The following is a 24,120-nucleotide window of genomic DNA, read 5'->3' on the forward strand; positions in this document are numbered from 1 at the left end:
TCTTTTCTTGGCCAGCAGAGCAGAGCCAATAACGGGAAGAGGCTGCAGATGGCGTGAACCTCTTTTTCTAGCCCTGGCAAGCTCTCACCTCTCCTGTCTCTCCGTTTCTGGTAAGGCCTTGACCTGAAGGCTGACCTGCAACTATTGAGTGTCCACGTGGGACCCTGACACATTCTCATTAACTGTAACTATGTGTTCTCCTCCAGAATTTTATTTCCATTGCCTGTTCCTGCTGGCCAGCCAGAATGCCACGGGAGTCCCATCAGCCATTCGGTGTCTTTGAACCTGCTCCACTGCCATGTGCAGTCCACAGAGATTTACTGGGCATTCCTGCAGAATAGTGACTGATGATGTTACCATTTTTTTTGGCAAAACAAGTCCCCTGTTTATTGAAGCTGGCACCTCTACAGGGAACACTGCAGCTCCTCTCTTGGGCACACACACAGATTTGCCTTTCACAAGATCCAGGGAGAAAGAAAAGGAGGAACAGATAGATGCCTCTGGGTCTTGTCCCAGTTTGTAGTCAAGTCATAAATGTGGTGTGCTTTTTGACCCAGAAAGGGGGAAATACTCCTGTATGCATGCATGTAGACATAACCAAGTGACAGAGCTGTTGTGAGAGAACAAAACATGAGATTAAAAAAAAAAGGGGGGGGGGGGGGGGAAGGAGGAGGAATCCTTGGGAAGGAAAGCCTTGCCAAGGGATCTTTTCCCCAGCCAAAGCAGGTTGCAAGTGCCAAGTAGTTCTCCCCTAACATTAGATTCAGTGTTGAGAAAGCTGCGTCTGCTATTGAGAGTGACAGTTTCTCTTTGTGTTGACCCAAAATTGACATGTTCAGTAAATCATGTGGAAACAGATCCTGAAGTGCATGCTAGCATCAAATAATACAAATGAATAACAATACTTTTTGAGCGATGGTGTTATACTAGCTCTTTTTTTTTTTTTTTTTTCTTTTTACAGCATAGGCAAGACAAGTTTTGTAGGCAGGAAGCTTGTTAAACCACCAAGTAGTTGGGAAAAGCACTGTTTTCTTTTCAGCAGTACCAGCTGGTATGTTAGTAGATATTATCTCTACTTAAAAAAAACTGTCTTTCCTTAATGTTATTGAAACAGATCAAGGGAAATATATTTTTTATATGTTTTTGCATAATCTGACTTTAACCTTTGTAGTCTAACATAGTATATAAATAGGGAAAAAAATGTTAGCAAGTTTTATGAAAATATAAGCATGATCAGAGTCCACAGTAATATTAGACAAGAATTTAGCATTTGTTAATTTATTTTTTGAAGGAAGAGCAATGAAGCCTGATAGCTCAGGATATAAACCAAGTGGTGTCTGAATTCTAGGGGAAATTGCCACTCTTGAGATTATTCCACAAAATGATATATTTTTTAATCTCCCTTTGAAGTGTTTGAGACTAAATAATAGGGCAGCCAGGATATTGGACTAAGTAATGAGTGGGCCAACCTGCTGTGACAGTTCCTACGGGTCCTTGACAAGGAAGTTGCCTTTGCTAGCAGTACGTGGAAGAAACCAAATGTTGCTGCTAGCCAGATTCCCATTCACATGCAAAAACAAATTCATGCCAACTCAGTGAAGTTTTGAATTGAAATCAAGTAGCAAGTCAGGAGCTGACCCTGAAGTGCTCCTGCTAACACCTATGTTAATAATGTATGCCAACACCTAAGTTAATAATGTATGGGGGGAGGTCTAGCCTTGGGCTAGAGTTCATATTAGTACAAGCAACAAAACGTTAGCCTAGTTTCACGGTGCTGGTAACCCATTCATATGGTTTAGCTAGGGAGTTTTTTTTACCATGTGGCTACTCCCAGCAGAGCTGGCTTTATCTAACCGTTGCAGTGAAGGCCATACCATAATGTGACATATCTTCAATAAAATCCTTGGTAACAGAAGCCACCGTCCCATGAGGGGAAAAATAGAAACTTGCTGACTCAAAAGAATACTTAATGGTCATTTACACATGTATGACATTTTTGAACCTCCTCTGCCAGTATCTTTAGGACTAAATTAATATACTGGATATTATATATTTATTTTGGCTACATTCAGTAGATAGAAACTCTACTAGCTACTGACATCTTTTGCAGAAAGTTTTTAACTGAAAACAAGACATGTATATCAAGACTTCTGATACCAGAACAGCCGCATCACCAGTGACAGGTTCTGTTACTTAAATGCAGGTTGTAATAAGTTCTGATCAAGAAAGTTAATGTCAGGTTATACTCGTTGAAACCATGAAAAGGTAAAATGTCTTTAATGAAATCCCGCTAGCTTCCAGCGATGCATCAGGTGGAAGAGAAAACAAAGCACTTTGCTCACTTGCAAATTTTAAAACAAAGGTCAGGCAATCACTGTTTTGGTACACATGTAGGTGTTCAGACAGGTCATTGCTGTGCCACCTGACCCCACAAGAAGTCAGTGACTGGGGCAGATGTCTGGTAGTTTCAGAACAGAAGCACAAACTGTCTGCACCCTGGTTTCTGAGGGCAAAACCTCTATGTAGGTGTGCCATTGAGAGGGATGTACATGAACATACAGGAAAGATGTGGGCTTTCTGGAGCGGGTCCAGTGAAGGGCCATGAAGATGGGGGTTTCCCATGAAGATTTGGGGTATCTGACAGATGAGAAGGGGGTGAAAGGGCTGGAATCACAACCTGGAGAAGAGAGGGCTCAGGGGGATTTTATCAACGTGTATAAATACCTGGTGGGGGAGAGTAGTGAAGATGGAGACAAACACTTTTCTGTGAGGCCCAGTGCCGGGACAAGAGGCAATGAGCACAAACTGGAACACAGGAGGCTCCCTCTAAACATAAGGAAATGCTTCTGTGCTGTGCGGGTGGTTGAATATTGGAATAGATTGCCTGAAGTTGTGAAGACTTCCTCCTTGGAGATGTTTAAATCTCAACTGGATGTGGCCTGGGGCAGCCTGTTCTAGCTGACCCTGCTTTGGGCAGGGGTTGGACTAGATGATCTCTAGAAGTGTCTTCCAACCTCATCTATGCTGCGGCTGTGTCCAAAAAAAAGGCCACCTGCAAACCAAAGACATAGTAACACCTCTGAAAGCTTGTTCCCAGAATGGTATTTCCCTATTTGCAATGATTTCTCTAAGGCCTATGGAATCCTATGCTTCCTTTCTCTGTTTCTGAGGCCTTGCAAATATGTCCCTCCCTAGTTTGCAAATCACTTCAGCTCCTTCCTTTGCATTGCATCAAATTCAAACTTGTCTTCAGCACCCGAGTACAATGTTATTGCTTCAGTCTGTATTTCTGAGGCAGTCTTGTGAGAGACCAAGTGCTCACCTCCTCTAACAATGCTGGCCTCAGTGCCGTTTCCTCCATTTCTCCTGTAGTTATCTTTGGGATGTCTTCTATGTCTTTTACATACAATATACCTGTCTAGCGCTGGTCCATCTACATTTTTATATAATCTTCCCTAATGCCAAAGAAGCTATTTACTAAGTATCAGTACCAAAAATAATCCATTCAAGATATAATCTCTGGCAGGTTGCTAAGAGCATCTTACTGACATTGAGTTTATTTGCTTACATGCAAGCTCTTTTCAAGGGATTGTTTAGTTTTGTAGAATTTCAGAATGGGTTCTTAGTCCGTAACAAGAAAAAAATATAACAGTTGAGGGAATAGCAGGGATGAAGCTGGGGGCAATGCACAAGCTTAGCCCACAGAAATGCATCCACTTTCTGTCAGGGGGACGCGATGCATGGCTGCAGAAGCCAGGAACATCTGCCTGCCCTTCTGAAGCACCTGGTCCTGCTATAAACCAGGGGATAGTAAATCTGGGCTAGTTGGGCTAGTTGGACCCTCTGTACACCATGAGCAAGAAGCAATGAGAAGGCAGATGCTGGAGTGCTGCATGCTGGGCAAGGCCACCAAGGTCTGTGTCCCCAGAGGGTTGCCTCTGTGGGTGAACCTGGAGGCCTTTATTTTTATCCCCTCGACAAGTCATCTGTGAAATGGCCTCAGAGCAGCTGTAGCTCTGTCTGCACCTTCCTGCGGGCAGCGCTAGTTCCCCCTTCTCTCTGGGGCTAAACACAGACCCACGCCGCAGCCGCGCTGCCCCACCGGGCCTGGTCCCCGAGCTGGGCAGCTGCTTCCCCTGCCTGGCAGAGGCACACAACAGGTCTGCTGCCGCTGGGGCTGGCTTCTCACCCGCCGCTGGAAATATCCCTCAGCCCAAGAGAGGCCCCTCTGCTCGCCCACACTCAGCCATTTCCTTCAGGCTCAGGTCTGGGGCCCGGGCTTTTGAAGAAGTGGTTTCATTGTGGGCAGTGACGTGCGCCCTGAAGACAGCCACCTGCACGGCCGGGTTTCACGCACTCGGGCTGAGGACGGCAGGGCATCACCAGCCATGGCACTGTGCCCGCCCGCTGCCCACCCCTCAGGGACCCCACTTTGGCTACCAGGTAAGGCCTCCTCAACCTGCTCCTCGGACCCTTTCCTTCCATTTCCCATTATCTCACCGCATCCCTTCACATCTTTCCTTTCTTTCACCTCTAGCTTCTTATCTGTTCATTTTCTCCTGCATCTTTCATTTTCCATCCTGCTTTTCTTCTCTTTTCTGGGTGTCCCCTTCTCTGTCCCGTCACCCTTGTGTCCCAGCCAGGCTGTTGCTCTAGTGCACCTGACACATTTCATGCACAAGGCAAGAAGTACCTAAAATACTCTTTTTTTCTTACTTTTCCTGATGTAAATGCATTAATACCAGCTTCACGTGATCACCTTAAACAATATATCTGCATTTTCCTAAGTAAATAATCTGTGAATGAGATATGTTGATAGAATGAAATTTAGCAGTGCATCTGTATCTTACCAGGTTTTGTTGCTGTTGAGCAATCTAAACAGACGAAAGCACAATATTAATATCTAGAAAGTTTATCTGTTTCGTCAGAGTGAAGTCATGCCAACATTTCAACTGTTACAAGAAAAGAAAATGTTTTCTTCCATCTCAAATGCCTGCAACTACTTTTCTCTGGCTCTAAAATAAATGGCTTGCTCCTATCAGAAATGATCTTGCTGATTCAAAATCCAGGACCCAAACAACAAGAGAGTGGTTTTTTTTTTTTGTTTTTCTGATCAACTCAGTTCTGATGCATGCCTGGGAAAGTCATTTTACAACCTGGGGTTCATTTTCAGCTCCATATACGGGAACAATAATATTTACTTCAAAGAGCAATTGTTTAGATATTATTCATTCATGGTTGAAAGTCTACCCGAGATAGAAGGCAAGGTGGAGTAAAAATGAAAATGAGTATTTCATGATCTCCTGCTTTGCATGATTGCTGATACTACTACTAAGCAAACCCTGTCAAGGACGGATTTTTGTGTTTTCGTCTTGACTGAGCTCTGCTAGTCTTGCAGGCTGCATAACAGGGTAAACAAAAGCGATTAGCATCTGGGATGTGATAGTGCCCGAAGGCAGCTGTGAAGAACAGACCTCAGCACGGCTGAGAGACAGCTCTGAGGAGGGAGCAAGAGCCAGAGGAGCACCGAGGTGCGAGGTGCGATTATCCTCCAGGAGGACTGCTGCTCGTTGAGTTGAGATACTACTTAGTCAATGAAGGTATGTAGAGAGGCAGTAATACTTCTTATAAGGCCAGCAGATACAGGGAAAAAAAAAAAAAAAAAGAAAAGAAAAAAAAAAGTAAATGCTTTGGGACGTGCAAGCTGGATGGGAGCTGAAAGTTCTGAGATGTAGCTGACAGCAGAAATCCTGAGAATTGCTAGCTCCATGAATCTCTCTCTAACAGATGACTCTTTAAAAGCAATGTTGATGGAAAACTGTTAAGTGTTTAATGAATTATATGTCATTTCTTAAAGACGAGTGTGTTCCCTGTAAAACTTCACGTATTGTCTCGAGGTAAGGCCTAGTAATAAGTTGGGCAGACTCACAGCCTGTATCTGTATGATGAACCAGAATCATCAGAAATTGTGACACTTAGGCAGAGAAAGGAAAGCCAAACTGTAGTAACTGCTAGAGGAAAATCTCACCGGTACATGCAGAATTAAGGCACCAGGTCTGTCTTTAAATTATAGGCTCAGAACTGCAAAAGCTGCAGGAAAGAAAAAGCATCTTGTCAGTGTTATTTGCTGGAATAAATGATACCCAGCAGCAAGGAATGTAGTCCCAATAATTTTAGAAAACAATATATACAACACAATATGTATGTAAATACAGGTATGTGCATTAAAAGCACTACTTCAGTTCCTCACCTTCTTAACGTTTTCTGGTCATCCTAAGCAAGAGCTTGTGGTTAATGATAGCATGATCTAGCATACAATTAGCCTGGCATTAGTGAATGAGGTGGGAGGGTGGATGGGGACTGGGACCTGAGGCAGTAATATAGTTTCATGTTTCACAAGTTGGAGAATTGTGTGACAAACAGAGACTTTGGGTGACCTTTCTCATTGGAGCAAGCTTTCCTTTAACTGCTCTCGCTCCTTTTATTCGTGTTGTGCCCGCTTCTGCTGAGAGCTGTTCATGGGATTGCTTTTGCAGTTCCAGGGCACCTGAGAGAAACGAAGCTCTGAGCTGCTGACTAAGATCTCAGCACGGCTGACAAATGAGAGGAAATTTTATATGAGCAAGGGCTGCAAACTCAGGCCCTAACAAGCTCTGGATTAGCTTATGCTGGGTCTGATTGCACAAAAACTCTGGGAGTTTTATACGTTGAAAACCCCCTCACAAGACACACAGGTGTCTGTTACATCCCTATGGCAGAGAACCAGAAAAACACGAGATGAGCCAGAAGAGGCTGGGACCCAGCAGCTGGCAGGATGTGTCCATCTCCCAGCAATACACCCGTTGCTTTCCAGCACCCCAGCTGATGAGCACTGCAGAGCATGTCTGGGCACCGAGCCCCGCTGCCGGCAGAAAGGTGAAATCAATGAGCACCCTAGGGGGAATCAAGTTTGATCCTGACTGCAATCTTTTCCACGAAGCTTGCAGAAACCTTGGTGCAAACCAGCTGTGAATGCTGTATGAGGCCAGTACGTGGTCTGCTTACTCAGGGAAACACAGTCGTGCCCAGCAGAACGTATTTTCATGGTCATCTCTCACCATGGATTTCATGGATCAGAGGATAAGGCATCTCTTCAGAAGTGATGATTCCTGAATGTGAAGGGATTGCTCAGGGTTATTTTCCACAAAATGCAACTTAAAACTATTGGTGTTTTATTTCTTTTGAGGTTTGGCCCCGTTTGCTTTTTCCCTCTCTTCCCCAGAAAATTCCTCAGCTTACCCAGCTTTGCAGCTATCCAGTAGCCAGTCACTGCCCGGTGGCACATTGGTGGGTGCTGCTGTGACTGTGCTCAATGGAGCAGAGCTGTGCGCATCGTGTCCTTCTGCAGCATCCCCTTCTACAGCCCTTCCCATCGGGGCCCCAGCATAATACAGCACGGAGCTGAATCCAAACTCCCCCTTGTCCTCTTGTTCTTGAGCTTCTGAAAATGCAGCTTTCAAAAGCTTCATGGCATAAACTCCCTCACATGTAGGTTTCTGTGCTGTTAGACTGAGAATATATTTGGGGTCATTGAGCTGAGTTAGCTTTTCTGAAATTTTTCATAGAGACGTTCATTGCAAAAGGCACGGGTGAAAAAATACAGCAAACATCAGTGGAAATGAGATTGGAGAGTAAAACATTTACAGAGCAAAAAAAGTGGAAGAACAGGAACAGATGACCGATGAAGACAGAAAACAATTTCAGTTTTATATAGCAGCACTCAAAAAGCACAAGAATTGTTTAAACCCAATGACTGTAGAATTTTAAAAGGAAAGTAGGGACCAGAAAATCAGTTCATAACCAACAAAGAACAGCATTTCTCAAGTCGGGGGGAGGAGAGGGGAAATACCGTATTTCCCATATGGATTAACCCTATTCTTGTTGAGAGACATACATTTAAGAAGATGTTGTAGGAATCTGAACAGAAGTATGATGCCAAATGCTTCCTTAAGGAATCTGTAAACCTTGAAACACAGACAATACCCTAAAATTTGCTGGTGTGACTGAAGAGTAGCCTCTTCTTTTTTCCTTCTGTCTTCCATGAGAAATAACATAACAAAGCTAGACTGACATCTGGATAAACGTTGTGTGCTTATTTCCCACTCAGAGGACGAAACAGCTCCCTCATTTTTCTAGGATATTTCCTTAAAAACTGCAGAAAAACTGAGTAGTGTAAACATACAGAAAGGCTAGCTGGTGGCCTGGATATTTAGCTCCATTACTGCTGTAAAAGTAAGCTGTATTTACATCCTTTTCTGTAGTCTAGGCTTGATTGTGTAGATAAGGTTTCCAGTGGGTGAGATGCAAGAGCTGGTTTGAAAAGCACCTTATTGTTACCAGCAGTATGTTAGATTTTACGTCTGTACAGCCACTGGGGAACTGCAATTATCTTTTAACCCTAGCCTCATAAGTAACGTATCACCAGTTGGTGATATAAATAACACCAACTGGTGTTTGTTTTGTTCATTTTTACTAAAATTCGGTACCAAAAACCAATGACCATTTAAATCAAATTCCTTTGATTCATTTTTATCTTTTCTGGTTTTGTAGCAGAGCCATTTTCTCTAACTCTCTCTCTTGCTGTCCTTCCTTCTCCCATCCTCACGTTAAGTTGCCTCTGTTCCGTCCCTCACCCCTATCCAAGAAGAGAAGGACATCATACTATAGTCAGTTGTGGAAGCTGTTGTTTTCATTCAAATAGGGAAGTTTTACAATACTAGGATGACAAGTAGTGTAATTTCACTATTTGTAGTCTTGTTTTCACTTCTCTTTCGGGCAGATCCTTTTTTCCTTGTTGATGAGGTGCCGGGAATCTCATACCTCTACCTTTGGGTACTTAACTAAAGCAGCTCTTGCTTGCAGGAGGTTAATAATTCCATTAATGTCAGTAGAAGTGCTGTAGTGTGTCAGGTAATGAGTCTAGAGTGCTTAAACAGAGTAGGTTAAAAAGAGTTAAACAAAGCAAACTTACTTATGCCACTAGATGAGATATGTCTGTTTGCTTTGCTTCAGGGCTGTCTATCCAGCTTTTTAATGGCATAAATATGTGCCATCCCCATGAACAAACATCCTGTAGAGGATATTCAAGAGCAAGGACAGCCCAATGCTACTTTCTGATTAATGGAGGACTTCTGTGGTGGCATTAATCTGGTTCGTCTTTACCTGCAGAATTATCCCTTTATTCACAGAGCCACAGAAGGGCTGAGGCTGGCAGGGCCCCCTGGAGGCCCCTGGTGCCACCCCTGCCCAAGCAGGGACACCCAGAGCAGGCTGCCCAGGACCACGTCCAGGCGGCTTCTGGAGATCCCCAAGGAGGAGACCCCACAGCCTCTCTGGGCAGCCTGTGCCAGGGCTCCGTCACCCGCCCAGCACAGAAGTGCTGCCTGGGGCTCAGAGGGAGCCTCCTGGGTGCCCGGCTGTGCCCATGGCCTCCTGTCCTGGCGCTGGGCACCGCTGAGCAGAGCCTGGCTCCGTCCTCTCTGCACCCTCCCTTCAGGGATTTAGGGACACGGATGAGATCCCCCTGAGCCTCCTCTTCTCCAGGCTGAGCAGCCCCAGCTCTCCCAGCTGCAGTATGTGCAGGTGTCTCTTGTACTGGGGTCCCAGAACTGGACGCAGCACTCCAGGTGAGGCCTCTACTTCAGGGCTGAGCAGAGGATAAGGACCTTGACCTGCTGGCAACACCCCTAATGCAACCCTGAATATCGTTGTTCACCGTGCCTAGTGAGGCTGAAAGATCTGGGTGATGTGGGAGCCAAGGAGAAGCTCCCTTGAGAGGATGAAGGATGTGGGTGAGAAGCAGAAAAAGAACCAGCCACAATATGGGCTCTTCCTCAGAAAGTGAGGTTGCCATGGTAGCTGAGGTTTGCTGCCTTTTCGGCCACTTTCCAGCCACTTCCCCAAAAGGGGTATCCTCAGCAGTCCCAGTTATTCTTTGTAAACCGGATCAGAAGTGGCAGAATGGCACAGACTGTGGGTAGGACAGCAGGGATTTCAACAGGTCCCGGGGACCTGTGGCTGTCCTTCAGGGCGGAGGGGCTGGCATTCACTCAGCTAGTCCCATGCAAAGCAGGCAAAATGAGTAACAGCAAAAAAAAATAACAGCCCAGCTGTTGGAGCAGGGTCTTTATCTCCAACTCACAGGGAAGGTAGACGGAAAGTTATCTTAGTGAAATGAAAAGCAAATAAGGGTTTGAATACAACCCTGCAGTTCTTCCTTGCCCAAGCCACAAAGCAGAAGGGGCAGGACAGAGAGGTGAAAGGGAGCCAGATGTCGTGCTAGATTCAGTCCCCAGCATTTGTTTCATGCTAAGGAGATAACTATTTTCAGATACAAACCACAATTTACCGACACAGACTGAGGACTCAAAAAAGTGATTTCAAAGCAAATCTATAAATTAAGAAGCTACATGATGCTAGTACCAGCTAGTAATCATGAAACAAGCCTGCAACAGCTATAGGGGTTAGGCTGTTCATAAATGTGCACAATCCCACAATAAAAGCAGCTTATTCCCAGAAGAACAGCAGGTTTCACGTACTCAGGAGGACAAGTATATGATTAGAAAATCTGAAACGTGATAGAAATATATGTCAAACCGGATTGTGATTCATTCTGGCTTAAATGAATGTTGAAAAGACAAATCACAGAGCATGATTTGGATATCAGTCTGCAATAAAGTTAATGGCAGAAGTAGTCAATAAAGTTGGATGTGTAATAATGTCGTGAAAAATATGACCCTGCTTTATGTCATCATTGTATTATTTTTACTACGTAAGGCACCAAAACAAATATATCTGTAAATAATCAGTAAAAAAGTGGGATTGGCTCTGCTGACTCCAGCTACCTGTTCTGTTAGAAAAGGTTTTCTTTGGCTTTCTGACAAAGAGGTGTAAAATACATCACGGGTGTGATATTTGATTTGAAATCTTCAGCCATCTGAATTATTCTTTGTTAAAATTTCTGCATAATTTATAAGCTAGCTGCAATGAGCCATATACAGAACTGCTACCTGTCCTCCTCTAAGGAGAAAGGTGGTAGCATTAAAAGACATAGTTTTATCCCAAAGGTGAAGTTGGCTGAGATTAGTACCAAAAAATCTGTTAGGACATAGCAAGGCAGAGGACAAATTCTTGGAAATTATGGCCAGAGAGAGAAGTGATTAGGTATAAAAGAAGGGGGAAGAATAATTTTGTCTTCGTTGCAGCTGTTTTCGTCTGGGACCTGAAAATGGGGAGCTGAGAAAAGTTAAAGTGGAAAATTAATTTTTGGACAAAGTCTTTCTCTCTGCACTCTGCAAACACCAGTGGAGTCAGCTGGGCTTGGCAACGATGCTCCTGAGGAGGCAGCTTGAGCAAATTTCTTTTTTCTTCTTCGGATGTCGAGGATTTTTAGGTTCTCGGAGCGCTGCTGCGAGGGCTCCCCCTCGTGGTCATGCAGCCCCCAATTCCCTCATTTGCTCCTCTTCTGCCTGGCTTTTTAGTCCCTTCACCAGCTCCATCGCTCTTCTCTGCACACACTCGAGCAACTCAATGTCCTTCTTGTATTGAGGGGCCCAAAGCTGAACACATCTCTGCTGCAGCTGGTAGTTGCTTAAGACGAAAGGCTTCAGCTTGCTGCCTTCCCTGGTCAGGAAGAAAATTTGGGAAGGTTGAGTCAGAGTGTGGCTGGCTTCCCCAGTTTTTGGCAGGCTGCTTTAGTCATCCCCCATCTGAGCATAAATCTCCGAAGTAGTTCTATTAGGTCAACCATCTGGACACAGCGTCTTCAGTTGATATCTGGCCAGTAGAGTCAAGCCTTTATTCTCAGAAACATTACATGTGAGCCTGCTTTTTGACTTAGAATTATAAAATCATAGTCATCTAGGTTGGAAAACACCTTCAGGATTAACAAATCCGACCATTAACCTGACCCACCAATTCCCATCACTAAACCATGTCCCTGGGTGCCACATCCACACATCTCCTAAATACCTCCAGGGCCAGGGACCCCACCACCTCCTGGGCAGCCCATTCCAAGGCTTGGCCACCTCTGTGAAGAAATTCTTCTGGAAGCCCAACCTGAACCTCTTCTCCAGACTAAACAACCCCAATTCCCTCAGTCACTCCTCTAATATCTTGCTTTCTAGTCCCTTCACCAGCTCCATTGCTCTTCTCTGCACACACTGAAGCAACTCAATGTCCTTCTTGTAGTGAGGAGCCCAAAGCTGAACACAATATTCAAGTCCAGTCTCACCAGTGCTGTGTACAAGGAGACAGTCACTTGTACTGGCATTTCCCCCTATATGTGCCTATCTTGATGAAATCCTGACTCAGTTTATGACAACTAGAGGTTTGTCTGACTTCGGCGAGAGCAAGATTTCTCCTACTGCATTTATTTTCATATAACCTATAAAAAGATAACGAAGAAGAAAGCAGGCATAAACAAACATTGTTTGGGGCAGCAATTTTTTTCCATTCCAGTTTCAGTACAGTTTGGCAATGCAAGGCATGATTGTGCATACTGCATATTTGATACTCCTTACCCAGTGCTTTCAGTCTCTGCAGCTCTTGCTTTGGACTTTGGGGAGGATGACTGCCTTGCAGCCCATTACACCACTCTCTGCACAGGCCAGCTAGCAGCTGGAAAATCAAGACGGAAAATCAGAGCATTGCCGTTTTCCCAATATTTCTTTTCTTGATTCTGCTTCTGCTGGAAGAGTCATTCATGCTTTTATTTTCTATTAAGTCAAAGTAATATATTTCTCTAAGACCCGCACAAATTTAGGCCCCCCCGTCTCATCACGTATAAATACTTCTAGCATATCACTCTTTTTTTTTTTTTTTCTCAGTATACAGCAATTGGAATCATCTCAGTCCAAAATATCCTTCCTCAGCCTAAAAACCTTCCTGGATTCACACAGGATAAAGGTAGAGGATAGAAGCAACAAGCTCTAGCAGTTAACAGGACAGGGAATCCAGTTTTCTCCTGGGCATAGGCTGCTTTCCATCATCCTCCAGTGGGAGGGCTGGAAACCTGGCTTGCAGAGGTGTGTGTATGGGGGGGAATCAGCGTGTTTGGTGTAGGTACCTTCAAGAGCTTTGTGATTTATTTACCTTTATCCTCCTTTCAGCTCTGCACCTTGCTCTAAGCCCAACCATCTCAGGAGCTGAGGAAACAAACAAACAAACAAAAGAAAATAAAATGAGAATAAAACAAAACAAAACAAAACCAAGACCCAAGGACATTAAATTTCCCAATTCATCAGCAGAGATGTTATTTTGTGATTCACTGCTTATTTGCACTGTTAAGGGCTGGCTTTAGGGACTGGTGGGAATCAGACACATTTCACCCAGGCGGGTGTGAGCAGTCCTACTTCTGTTTTTCTTTGTTTCTGTGCAGCGATGGGACCATCGTTACTCTATCACTTCTTTTGAGGCTAAATAGTGAGATTTCAAGCTGCAGACCCTGCAGAAGGGCTCATATGAAGCATTCCAGACAGATCATGCTGTTGAGGCACTAGAAACTTTTCCATGCTGCTCCAGCTGGCAGCTGCCCGGGCTCTGCAGGCTCCTGAGTTGCTACAGAGCCATTGGGATAAGGCAGGAAAAAAACGTGGTCCTTCCTTGTCCTCCTGCCTTCAATTTCTGCATCCACTTTCCCCAAAAGAGTGTGAATTCTTGCCTTGTTCGCTTCCTGGAGGGGCAAGTGTGGCTCAAGGGAAGATGCATCTACCCTGTCCCTCCCTCACAAGCTTCTGGGATGCAGAACTAAACCAGGAAGGCTCAGGAGGGTCTCCAATGAGTTTGACAGATGAAGTACAGTCCTGAAGAGAAGGAAAAAGGGAAGACCAGAACCTGGGTCCTTAGGTGAGCTGAGTGTGGGCTCTAAAAACAGGTGGAGGGCTTCATTTTGCCATTACTCTGAGCAGGCACAAGGAGTGCTTGGGGAATGTCTCTGACCTGGGCTTCCCAATGGGCAGGAGGGAGAAAATATTCTACAATATTTGGGGACATACTTCTAAAGTGTGATGTATGAGCACTTTTGAAAGCTTTTCTGAATAGCTTTTTCACTCAGTTTTGATACACAAAGGCAGAGTTTGCAAATACATGATATATCTGTGTATTTCTTCTGCCTTTTAATAAAAAAGATGCAATCTTTCTACAGTTTTGCTGTATTTTATTTTTATTTTTATTAAAATGGTTATCCCTGACAGAAAGATAGACAGGATTATGTTTGTTTCCTATTTCTGTTTTACAGTTCTTGTTATGACAGCAATAACTTTCATTTCTGCAATGAATCAAAATATATCTGAGATTACATGTGTATTTATCAGCCAGAAGGATGAAGGTTCAAGAACACCAGAGTCATCAGTATCTTCTAAGGTAATCTAACGGAGAACAAGTTGCTTATAAAATATTCCTGTTCATTCCAGAAATACCTTTCCAGAAGCTTACAGCACCCTAACCCTTTAGAGTGTGGGGATGTCACAGTCAAAATAAAGAGAGTTAGGCCAATAAAAGGCTACAGAAAGTTAAAGGAAAATACATATCACAATTCATACTTTTAAATTATAAATAGGTAAGTACCATTTTTCTCTAAAACCGTGTTGTTAAGTGCTGCCTTGAAGCTGTCTCTCATCAGCTTTCCTGAATATTACTAAAAATCAATTTTAAAAGCTACATGCCCTCATGGGACAAATGATCTGTGGGGATTGGCAAGGTCATGAGGTGAAGCAGTGGTCAGATACAGCCATAGCTGAACACTAACATGTGTGCCTTGGCTGCTAGGACTGGTGGGGAAGCTGAACCCTCTCCCACCACCAAAGCCCATAAATCCTTACCTGGTCTAAACCTTGCCTGAGAGCCCAAAGCTAGATAAGGAATCAAATATGAAATCTTTTCCTTCTTTCCTGCCTCCAAGTTTTCTGCCTCCAAGTTTCTAAATGGCAGGAGGTCAATAAGAGATGGTGTGCTACTAAGTTATAAAGCAGCTGAGAACTACGATTAAAGTATTTCCTGAGGATTCTTGTTTCAAGACAGGCTTGTGAAATCTTTTTTATTCCTGGACAAATAAATCAATAATTCAGATAGGTGAGAAGCAGACTAACAAATTAAAGGTACTGAGACCAGTCCCCCAGACCTTGGGGGTGGTCTTTTAAATGTAAGAGCCCAGTGTAATCTCTCCCATCATAGCCAGATATGTGAAGGTCTTCTGGCTTTCTCTGGCCTGGTAATCATATTTCAGTCATTTTAGATGAAATCCCTTCTACTACAGGTGTGGTGCTTCATGCAACATTTTGTCAGCTTTCATGATCTTGACCATATAAAGTACTTTCCCACTTTCCAACCACCAAATTCCTAATATGTCATTTCTGTCTAGTACACCAGCCAAAGCTGTGCTGTCCTTGCATCTGAGGAGGTAGAATATGGCTGTTTTCTCTAGATACGTCTCAGATCAAGAAAAGGGAAAAAGAAGGAGCAAGGAATGAGCATAATCACACCATTTTCACCTCCCACTCACTGCCCAGGGTGCCTGGCCAAGCACAGCGTGGGACAGAGGAGGCAGCAAACCCTGTCTTCTCATATACGTTGGATAAACTTCACCTGACACAGTAATGGAGACATTTTAGAGCTACTCTTCAGATGGAGCTATTTACTTGCCACCTTTTGCTGCAGCTAAGCTTAGAGACTCATTAATCCACCATCAGTTTGCTGAATGCATGTAGAACATTTTCTTTCTGGCTGCAGTTCTCCTTTGGATGTAGACAATGGCGAGGAAATGAAAGGTGTGAAGGCAACCAGCCCAAACCTTCTCTGCCCAGAAAAGCCCGCAAGGAGCTGAGGAGCAGTCTAGCCAGATTCTGTGATGACAAGCAGTGGAATGCTAAAGAAAAAAATATATATATTTATCTAGCCCTGCCTTTGCACTGAGGTCTCAAACAGAAAGATGTTATTATAGTTCTTCTCTGTCTTCCTATGGTTCTACATGAAAGGAAGCAAAAATGAGAGTAAAGAATAACCACTAAGGGAAATTATCATGTTTCTGGCTGAAGTTGTTCTGTGATGTCTGTCTAGAGAACAGAATTAACTAAAGCTACAGGAATCCTGTCATGTTCCCTTGTGCAGTAGAATTCAACATATTTATGAATGTTTGACACTAGAAAAGAAAATGAAAGTATGTTGAAGGTGTTACTTTTGTGTAATTTCTATTCATATTTGGCAATTAGGCAGCATTATTAATTTATGAAAGCTTTTTCCAGAAGAACACCCTTTTAAAATATTTGAATATGAAAAGGAAAATAAAGCTAATTGCTACTAAATACATAACAATCTGTTCTCTCACACGGCAGATTTCTAATATTTTGGAAGATCTCGGGTGCTATTTAAATTCTCAAGGAACAGAGAACATCTATGAACCAACTAAAAACGTGGAAGTCAATGTGTTTGAAGATATTGAATTAAGAGTGATAATGAACATTTCAGAGATCATTTCATGCATTTGGTTCTTTAAAGAGAGCCAAACTTGTAAACCTTCATTGGACTCGGAGAACCGGTAAGTCAAGGGATGTTCTGGATCAAAGAACATTTGAGGGATCATTTGTTTCAGGATGCAAATGGAATATTTTCTGTGTGACTTTTCTTGTGTATAATAATAATTTCATGTTATGCATTTTTTTAATCTTCTTAACTTTTTTAATCTTCTCGTCTTTCTTAAATGTTGTCACCAGTCAGCATGCTGCTGATTGTTGATGTAGACACAGCATATGTACTTAAGAATCTTAAACTCAGAATCATTAGAAATAAATTCAGTCTTTTAATTTGTATAGCATCATGCATGGAGGTCTCTAGGAACTTTCTGACATTGATCAGTTTGAGGTTTGCAGTGTTCATTTAAGGAAAAGGTTTTGATTTTATAGTTAAAGCAACTGAGGCATGGAGAGGTCTGTGATTTGTTATGGTCACAAAGCAGATCAGGAACAGTGCCAGCACCAGCTTCTTAATTCTCACAGCCAAACCTGGGGTGGAACCCGAGGCTGGGATATTGCCTCCCATTACAGGACATGTGGGATGGGATTGTAGGTAAAGTGTTTCCCTGTGGACCTCCACAGCTGTCCTAAGCTCAGGAAGCTCATCCTTCCCAATGCTCAACGTTAGGTATGTGCTTGGGTACCTGTGGCTGTGAGGTCCTATGTGCGTCATGTGTAGGAAGATACATGAAAACACTTCAGGTCACAAGGTGCTGTGTAAATAATGAGCACCAGCATTTCTGGATAGTTTTTGCACTCAAAGTATAGAACTAATGGAGCAGATGCTTTTATTGTGTCTGCTGCCTATTACCTTCCAGATAATAAATACAACTTTATTTTCTCTTTTATAGATATGTTACTTCTTTGGCTTTTTCCCAAATAAGAGAAACACAGGCTGGAAAATACACTCTCTCGGTCATAAGTAAAAACAGCAATTACACCATAATTGTTCCTGTTTTCATCCGCAGTAAGTATGGCTCAGATGAAAGGAGTCACTCCATCAGTAGTCCAAGGGGAGAGGCTCAAGTTCACCTAAAGCAGTGAGCTTCCACTTTCCTTCATGGGGTATCTCTCTTCCCCAAGCACTTCTTGTTGTCTGTTGAGCCCCATGCTGTGTGCCAGTTTTCTCCCGTGCTGCATTTCAAGAACCCTCCTAGATATTCACAGGACTTGGAGCTGTCTTCAGAGGCTGAAGTCAAAACCACAGACTGCATTACCGCATGCGAGCCAGCTTTCGCTAGTCAATAAAACATGCAAATGAACAAATAAAGATGTAAATGTGCACCAGCCCTCTTCTCCCCTTTGAGAGATTTCCTCCTGTGCCAGAAGGGACAGACCAAGAGTGGCTTTTGTGTACTCCCAAAGCTCATGGGCTGGACTTGTTTGCTTGTGTCTTGACCTATTCATTCTTGGTGGCTTCAGGGTAAAACACAGCAGTGTTGCAGCTGCTCACACAGAGTTGCACGAGAAGCTGGCATTGCAGCTGCTGAGCCCAGCAAGTCATGGCAGAGCACATAAACGAGGTGCAGCTTCTTGAAAGGCTCACAGTGGGAGCAGATTTGGGTGAATTCCCTCCAGGACCACGCAGAGGACATCCCTTGGGAAAAGGCAACCACTGCAACCAAGTTCAATTTTCCATTTCTAAGTAGGGCTGTCCAAGAAGTATTTTTTTTAAGTGGCCTATGTTGACATGATTTTTTAACAGAGGGAAAATAACATTATTTCATCTGTAAAGGGCCAAATTTATATATAAAATTTAAAATTTTTGAAGAAGAATCAAAGAAAAAAATCAATCCAAAGAGCTAAAAGTCTTGCAAAGTTGATAGGACCAAGCACTTCTAGAGACAGATTTAACAAGAAGCATTATTACTTGCCTTGTTTTTAAAAAACTGTGACTAATCAACACTTAATCAACATTTTTAACCCTTCTTTATTTGTTTTTGGAGTATTTCTTCTGATTGACTCTTTTCTCTCTCAAGTGTCAGAAGTGACACCTCCAGTTTCTCCTTATTTAATTTAAAGACCTATTGCTTGTCCCAATTATAATTTTAACAGCTTCACTGAGGGGGCAGGCTATTAAATCTTTGATTAAAATTTACCTTCACTGCCATAGTAATAAGCTTTGGAGGTTAAAAAATGTTATTACTTGTGCAAGCAAGAGCAGCTCAAAACAGTCTCGATAAAGATCTTCTCCATATCAATTACTTGGGTTGCCTTCTCTGCTCCTGTGGATCTAATGTCATAATTACATCTCATAAAATCCTTCAGGCTAGTTGTGAACCCTTCAACTGAGATGTGAATCTCTATAGGTGAAAAAAAGCCTTCTAGGCCCAGCTTGTAAGAGAGAAATGAACAAGGAAAGTAAAAAGGTAAAATATTAGTTTCACTTTATCATGCCGCTTTGCTGGAAATGAAAGAATGACTCTAAAGAAAATGTCAGTCTTTTGGGTGCAACTTGTAATTTCATTGTAAGATGACCTAAAACTCAGCATTTGTCATTTTAAGTCAAATCTTAAAGAGTTTTAATGCATTAATTTTTTATACTTAGACCAAGTCTGAGCCTGACAGGTTCAGGGGACTGGGAGCTGCCTGGAAACTTTCCCTCTAGGTTCCAGACCTGCAGTGGAGGAGCCTGTGGGTGGTCAGAAGCCATCACCCCCCGATGGTCCTCCGTTGTGTGTCTGACCTGATGGAGCAGCACACGACAATCCTATCTGGAGCAGAGATTTTGTAGTCCCAACAGCTGTTCCACCAAGGGCCAGGGGCTTGGGATGTGGTTTTGGAAGGTGTCTGTGCTCCTGCCCCGTGAGGTGAATGGCAGCCACAGCAAGTTAACACCTCGGTATCAGCCTCAGGATCATCCTCTGGTGTGTAGAGGCAGGTCTTTGATAGTGGGGAAGCTGTGCATTTAGCAATCAAGACTGAAAAGCTTGTGAGACCAACCCTTGATATCCCCAGGGCAGAATCATTTTATTTTCCCTCAGCACTGAAAGCTCACGAAGCAAGTTACAATCCTGTGACTTCATGTGCTGTGAAAAGAGCAAAGCACTGTCTGTTTAAAGAAAGATTTCAGCATTTTTAAACACTTGCATGATTTTTAACAGATAAACCAGGCAAACCTTATTTCAGGAGGAGTGGAAAACTGGATGCTATACAGTGCATATCGGAGAGCTACCCCCAGCCATCTGTGCAGTGGACGTTTTGCAAAACACCCGACTGGAGGTACAGCATATGTTTATACGCATATTGAACCTCTAGACTGGAAGTTTACCATCTTCTGATGAAGGGTAGAGACTTTGTATTGTTTAGTGTTCCTGGCAGGTTGGTTGGATTATTGAAGAAGAGCTTTGGGGTCAGCATGTTTGCTGCAGAACACAGTGGGCTCTGCTGCTTTGCACATCCATGTGTCTGCATGACTCACTCTTGGAGCATCGCAGCACATTTTTCTTAGAAATGTTGGCTGTTGTGCTCTTTTGGAAACTTCCAGCTCTTGGCCTGGAAATGCTGTTCCAGATTCTGGTATTCTGATGTCACCAAAACAGAGCAGAAATATTTCCTTTCCCTCTAGTTTTTCACATTTTTTGGAAGTGTGTTCACATTAAAGCTGGGGAGATGTTACAAGGAATCATATTTTTCCTATCTAAATGATTTTTCCCATTCTATTAACATATATGATTGATTCTATTAACTGTGGGAATGTGTTCAAATAAACTCAAAGAAAACAGCCCTTGGTGTGTTTTGTGCAATGGCCATAGGCAATGCCTTGCTCTGCTGTGTGGCAGTTTGGGATCTGGGTTTCGTAAAGGTTGCTGGATTTGCAGCAACTCCTGTCAGCAGGAATTCAGAGATGTGGTGTGAAAGCCCAACCTCTATCATTTTCACTATTGCCCAGATTTTAGACATAGATTTACCTGTTTATGCACCAGTTTGAGCATATTCAGGTCATTTCAGCTCATTCTTCTGCCTAGACCATGACATTTTTATTTTCTTATCTTTGCCTTTCTTAGTTCCTTTTTATTCTGCCGCGTAAGATCCAGTTTTCCCAGTATTGTTTGCATATTCTCATGGCTTGGAGATTTATCAGCTTTATTTGCTTGAGGTTAACCAAACGAGGCAATGAATAATTGTGCTTTTAATTGCAGTTGCCTTAATAAAATGCGTGAAGAAAATGGAGGAAAAGATGGCATACAGAAGGTACAACATGAATTACGTCAGGGTGGACTATTCCAAACTTACATATGGTGCTGTGCAGCTAACGACCTGGGCAGAGAATGCACCAGCCTGTTTACTATAGGTAACTACGCTCTAGGGTATATTCATGAGTGAGCTGGACCCTGCCACTGGAGCTCGTCCGAGCACAGTTTCTGGACTCAGTTATTTGTTCGTAACCACTGGAACAAATCTAACAGTGCCTGTGATTGCTCTGTGTTGTGTTTAATCCGAAATTCTAACAGCTATCTGTGGTCTCTGTAAAAAATGTCTTGCCCTCCTGTGCTTTCTAAACAGCTATCATTCATTTTTGCATGCTTGTAGAACTCTGTCGCAGTGAAATGTACTTCAAAACATTCTTAAAATGTATAAATTTTGTTTTGTTTATCTCTTGTTTTTAAATAAAGCTGACTTGAACTAAACTCTGTGCTAAACTGTGCCCTAAGATAGCTTGTAGATTATGACAAACATTTGGGTTGAGACATCTAAATCCATCAAATTTACTGATTTCATGGTTAAAGAGTAATTTCCTCAAATTTTAATTGTCATTACAATATAATAATGGATGTCTGTAAAGTATTAGAAGAAAAAGCATTGATTTAAATGAGCATTATTCTAGGCAGTGTGACAGCTGTTGTTTCAGTGACTATGTTTCGTTTTGTAGATTTAAACGAAAGACAAGCAGCACCTCTACCTGAATTACTCCTCAAAGTCGGGGAACCATTGCTGATCAGATGCAGAGCTGTTTATCGTAACTATAAATTCAGAATAAATTTATCTTCTGAAAACAAAGAATTGCAGCAGGTAAGAAAAAAGGGGACTTTTTAAAATGGGCAATACTGGGCAGTATCAATGACATAATTGGAAATCTCTGTTGAAAACTAGGATCGTAGGTTTGATGGGTTAGAGTATCTGACAGACCACTCGGCCATCCGGATCCAGTACATGTTTGCTTCAGCAGCAGAACGAGGCGACAGCGGACGTTATACCTGCTCCTCTACAGTGCATCCGAATCAAACTGCTCTGGTTACAGTTTTAGGTAATTCCATCCCTGGTGTTAATTCTGTCCCTTGGCTGGTTGCTTTGCTTTGTTTTCAGTATGGCAGGTCTTTGCTCGCAGGTGTGCAGCATATGTTTATAGTGATTTCTAAGGAAAATGCACTTACTGGCAGCCTAGGAAAGCCAAGAGATTAATCTGAACTGAGTCATTCAGGTACCTGAAAATAATGAACTTTCTTTTACATATATTGCTTTCCAAGTAATTCCCATTAAATTAGAATTAAAGTGCTTTTAGAGGTGAAATGAACTGGCACTGTTTGGAGGTCTAGCCCACACGATTGTTTCAGTGTTATTTCTCAAAGCACGGGCTGGGATTTGGCTCGTGTTATTGTAGGTGACTCCCAGCCAGCACAACACAAAGCCACAGCAGCTTTTTTGGGGGGGACACAAAGCTACAGGGAGCCATGCCTTGGTGTTCCTGGGCAGGGGAACCCCTATGCCATCACCTCAGATGTAGGCATCTGCAGAGCAGATACAAACAATTGGAGGTAAAGCCCTGCAGAAAACACCATTTCTGGAGCTGGCCAAGAATATAAAATGCATGACCTGCCCCATGTTCAGCTCTTAGTGCTCCATGTGTTAGCCTGGTCAGAGCCTGGAATGACCAGTGGCTTGTCTCAACTGCTGTGAGGCAGGAATGTCCTGCTCTGGTTCCACCATGGGCTTTGGGATGTTGTAGCCATCACCTCGGTTGCCTCCTCGCCATGTTCTCCCACTACATCTCCCTTTCACCCACACAGGGCACCTCCACCCCACCTACGAGCATGGTCCCTTCAGGCACTCGTTGCTTTCATACAGAAAAAAAAAAAAAATAGAAAATCTGTATGAGGTCTGATCTGGGTCCGCTGGGAAGCAATCAAACAATTGCGAGGCTCTTGGTGGTTGGCTTTCTCACCCAAAACGCAGAGCAAAAGAGAGAGGACCTTTTCTTCATCTTAAGGCAAGGGAGAGACTGACAAGTGGCTGTTTGAATTTGCCCAGTAATTTAGGGAAAAGTAAACCTGTGGAAGTATTTTAGCTCAGTAACCTGTGGAACTGGTAGCAGAATGAAAACTTTTGCATGAATTGTGAATGTAAGCACAGAGATACCATGAACAGCTCGTGATGACAGAGCTGGCAAACTGCCATGCAAGAACGCTGCTGCAGCCATGATGGATAGCATGGAAAACCTGAGGCTACAGAGACAACTTCTGCAGTGTTACTGGCTGGTCTACATGTCTCCTACTTTCCAGGTACTGAAGTGAACCATCCTCCTAGCACCAAGCTACACTGGGTCTGAAAATTCAGAAAATCTAATGCACACCAAAGGAAACATCATTCTACTTAGGCAACATGTCCATTTAAAAGCCAGCAAACTTGAAGCTAGCCCAGAACAGCCTCAGCAGCACACCTTGATTCTCAGGTGGAAATAATATGCTAAATAGGAATAGAATTGGAAATAAGGCATGAAGAAGGAAAGCTGTAGCCTGGGCCATGCTGCTGAAATATGTATTGGGAGAAATTTTCTGAGAGCTGTGCATGGAGCTGGGATTTCCAGCCCCAAGGACAAGGCTCTCTGAAGCAACCACCACTGGGCTGACCTTAGATGCAGTTGCTCTCAGAGTTGACGACACCTAAGCTATGAATGGTAGGAAGTGAGAACACTTACCCCGGTCTCTTCAGAAATTAGTTTCCCTGTGCAATATCCTCTTTTCAGCTTCTGCCTACTTCTGAGCAGGAAGTTCTGTGAAGGTTTACAGTAACTGGGCATGATACCTGGGCATGTTTTTTTAGATATAGCTTCTTAGTAAACAGGAAAGTAGGGGTGAGGGGACAGTGTAGAGGTAGGGTGAGATCTTCTTTCTTAGTACTAGTGCCCACTTCAGAAATACTGGCTTCTTGGGTCCCTTAACTCTCAGGCCTGAGTAAGCATCATATTGACCGGGGATATTTCAGTCACTCTGCATGGAAGGTTGTCTTTCAGAGTGATGCCATTTTTAACTGAAATGTTGTTTTCATTGCATTTTTGACTGGGGGACGCCAAACTGTTGTAGTTGTACCCTCCTTAATACACCTTATGCCAACAAAACCTCTGGGGACTCTTTGGCTTTTCTGATGAAGAAATCTTGTTTACTTATGTGGTGGATTCAAGTGGGGGGCTGTTGCCATACCTTGCTGTCAGCCGTGCTTCTCTCTCCAAGGTTAATACAGGGACATCGTGTGCAATACTTCTGATCCCCCACAACTTTTAGCCTAATTTATTAATGGCAACAGTTGCCGGTGTGGATCTGTGCTAGCACTCGAGGTTCAATTTCAGCAGTGATATATA

General features: G+C 43.2%; 1 protein-coding gene across 1 annotated transcript in view; it reads left to right on the forward strand.

The window, feature by feature from the left end:
- Positions 1–9,817: 9,817 nt before the first annotated feature.
- Positions 9,818–24,120, forward strand: part of FLT3 (fms related receptor tyrosine kinase 3) — a 33,061-nt gene continuing 18,758 nt past the window's right edge. Inside the window, exons 1-8 of the mRNA XM_035542797.2 lie at positions 9,818–9,830; positions 14,276–14,400; positions 16,368–16,570; positions 17,396–17,511; positions 19,649–19,766; positions 20,687–20,838; positions 21,418–21,557; positions 21,639–21,792. Of these exons, the coding sequence (XP_035398690.2) occupies positions 9,818–9,830; positions 14,276–14,400; positions 16,368–16,570; positions 17,396–17,511; positions 19,649–19,766; positions 20,687–20,838; positions 21,418–21,557; positions 21,639–21,792 (1,021 nt within the window). The remainder of the gene's footprint in view (positions 9,831–14,275; positions 14,401–16,367; positions 16,571–17,395; positions 17,512–19,648; positions 19,767–20,686; positions 20,839–21,417; positions 21,558–21,638; positions 21,793–24,120) is intronic.

This window comes from Cygnus atratus, chromosome 1 (genome assembly GCF_013377495.2).
Source record: "Cygnus atratus isolate AKBS03 ecotype Queensland, Australia chromosome 1, CAtr_DNAZoo_HiC_assembly, whole genome shotgun sequence".
NCBI classification, from domain to species: Eukaryota; Metazoa; Chordata; class Aves; order Anseriformes; family Anatidae; genus Cygnus; species Cygnus atratus.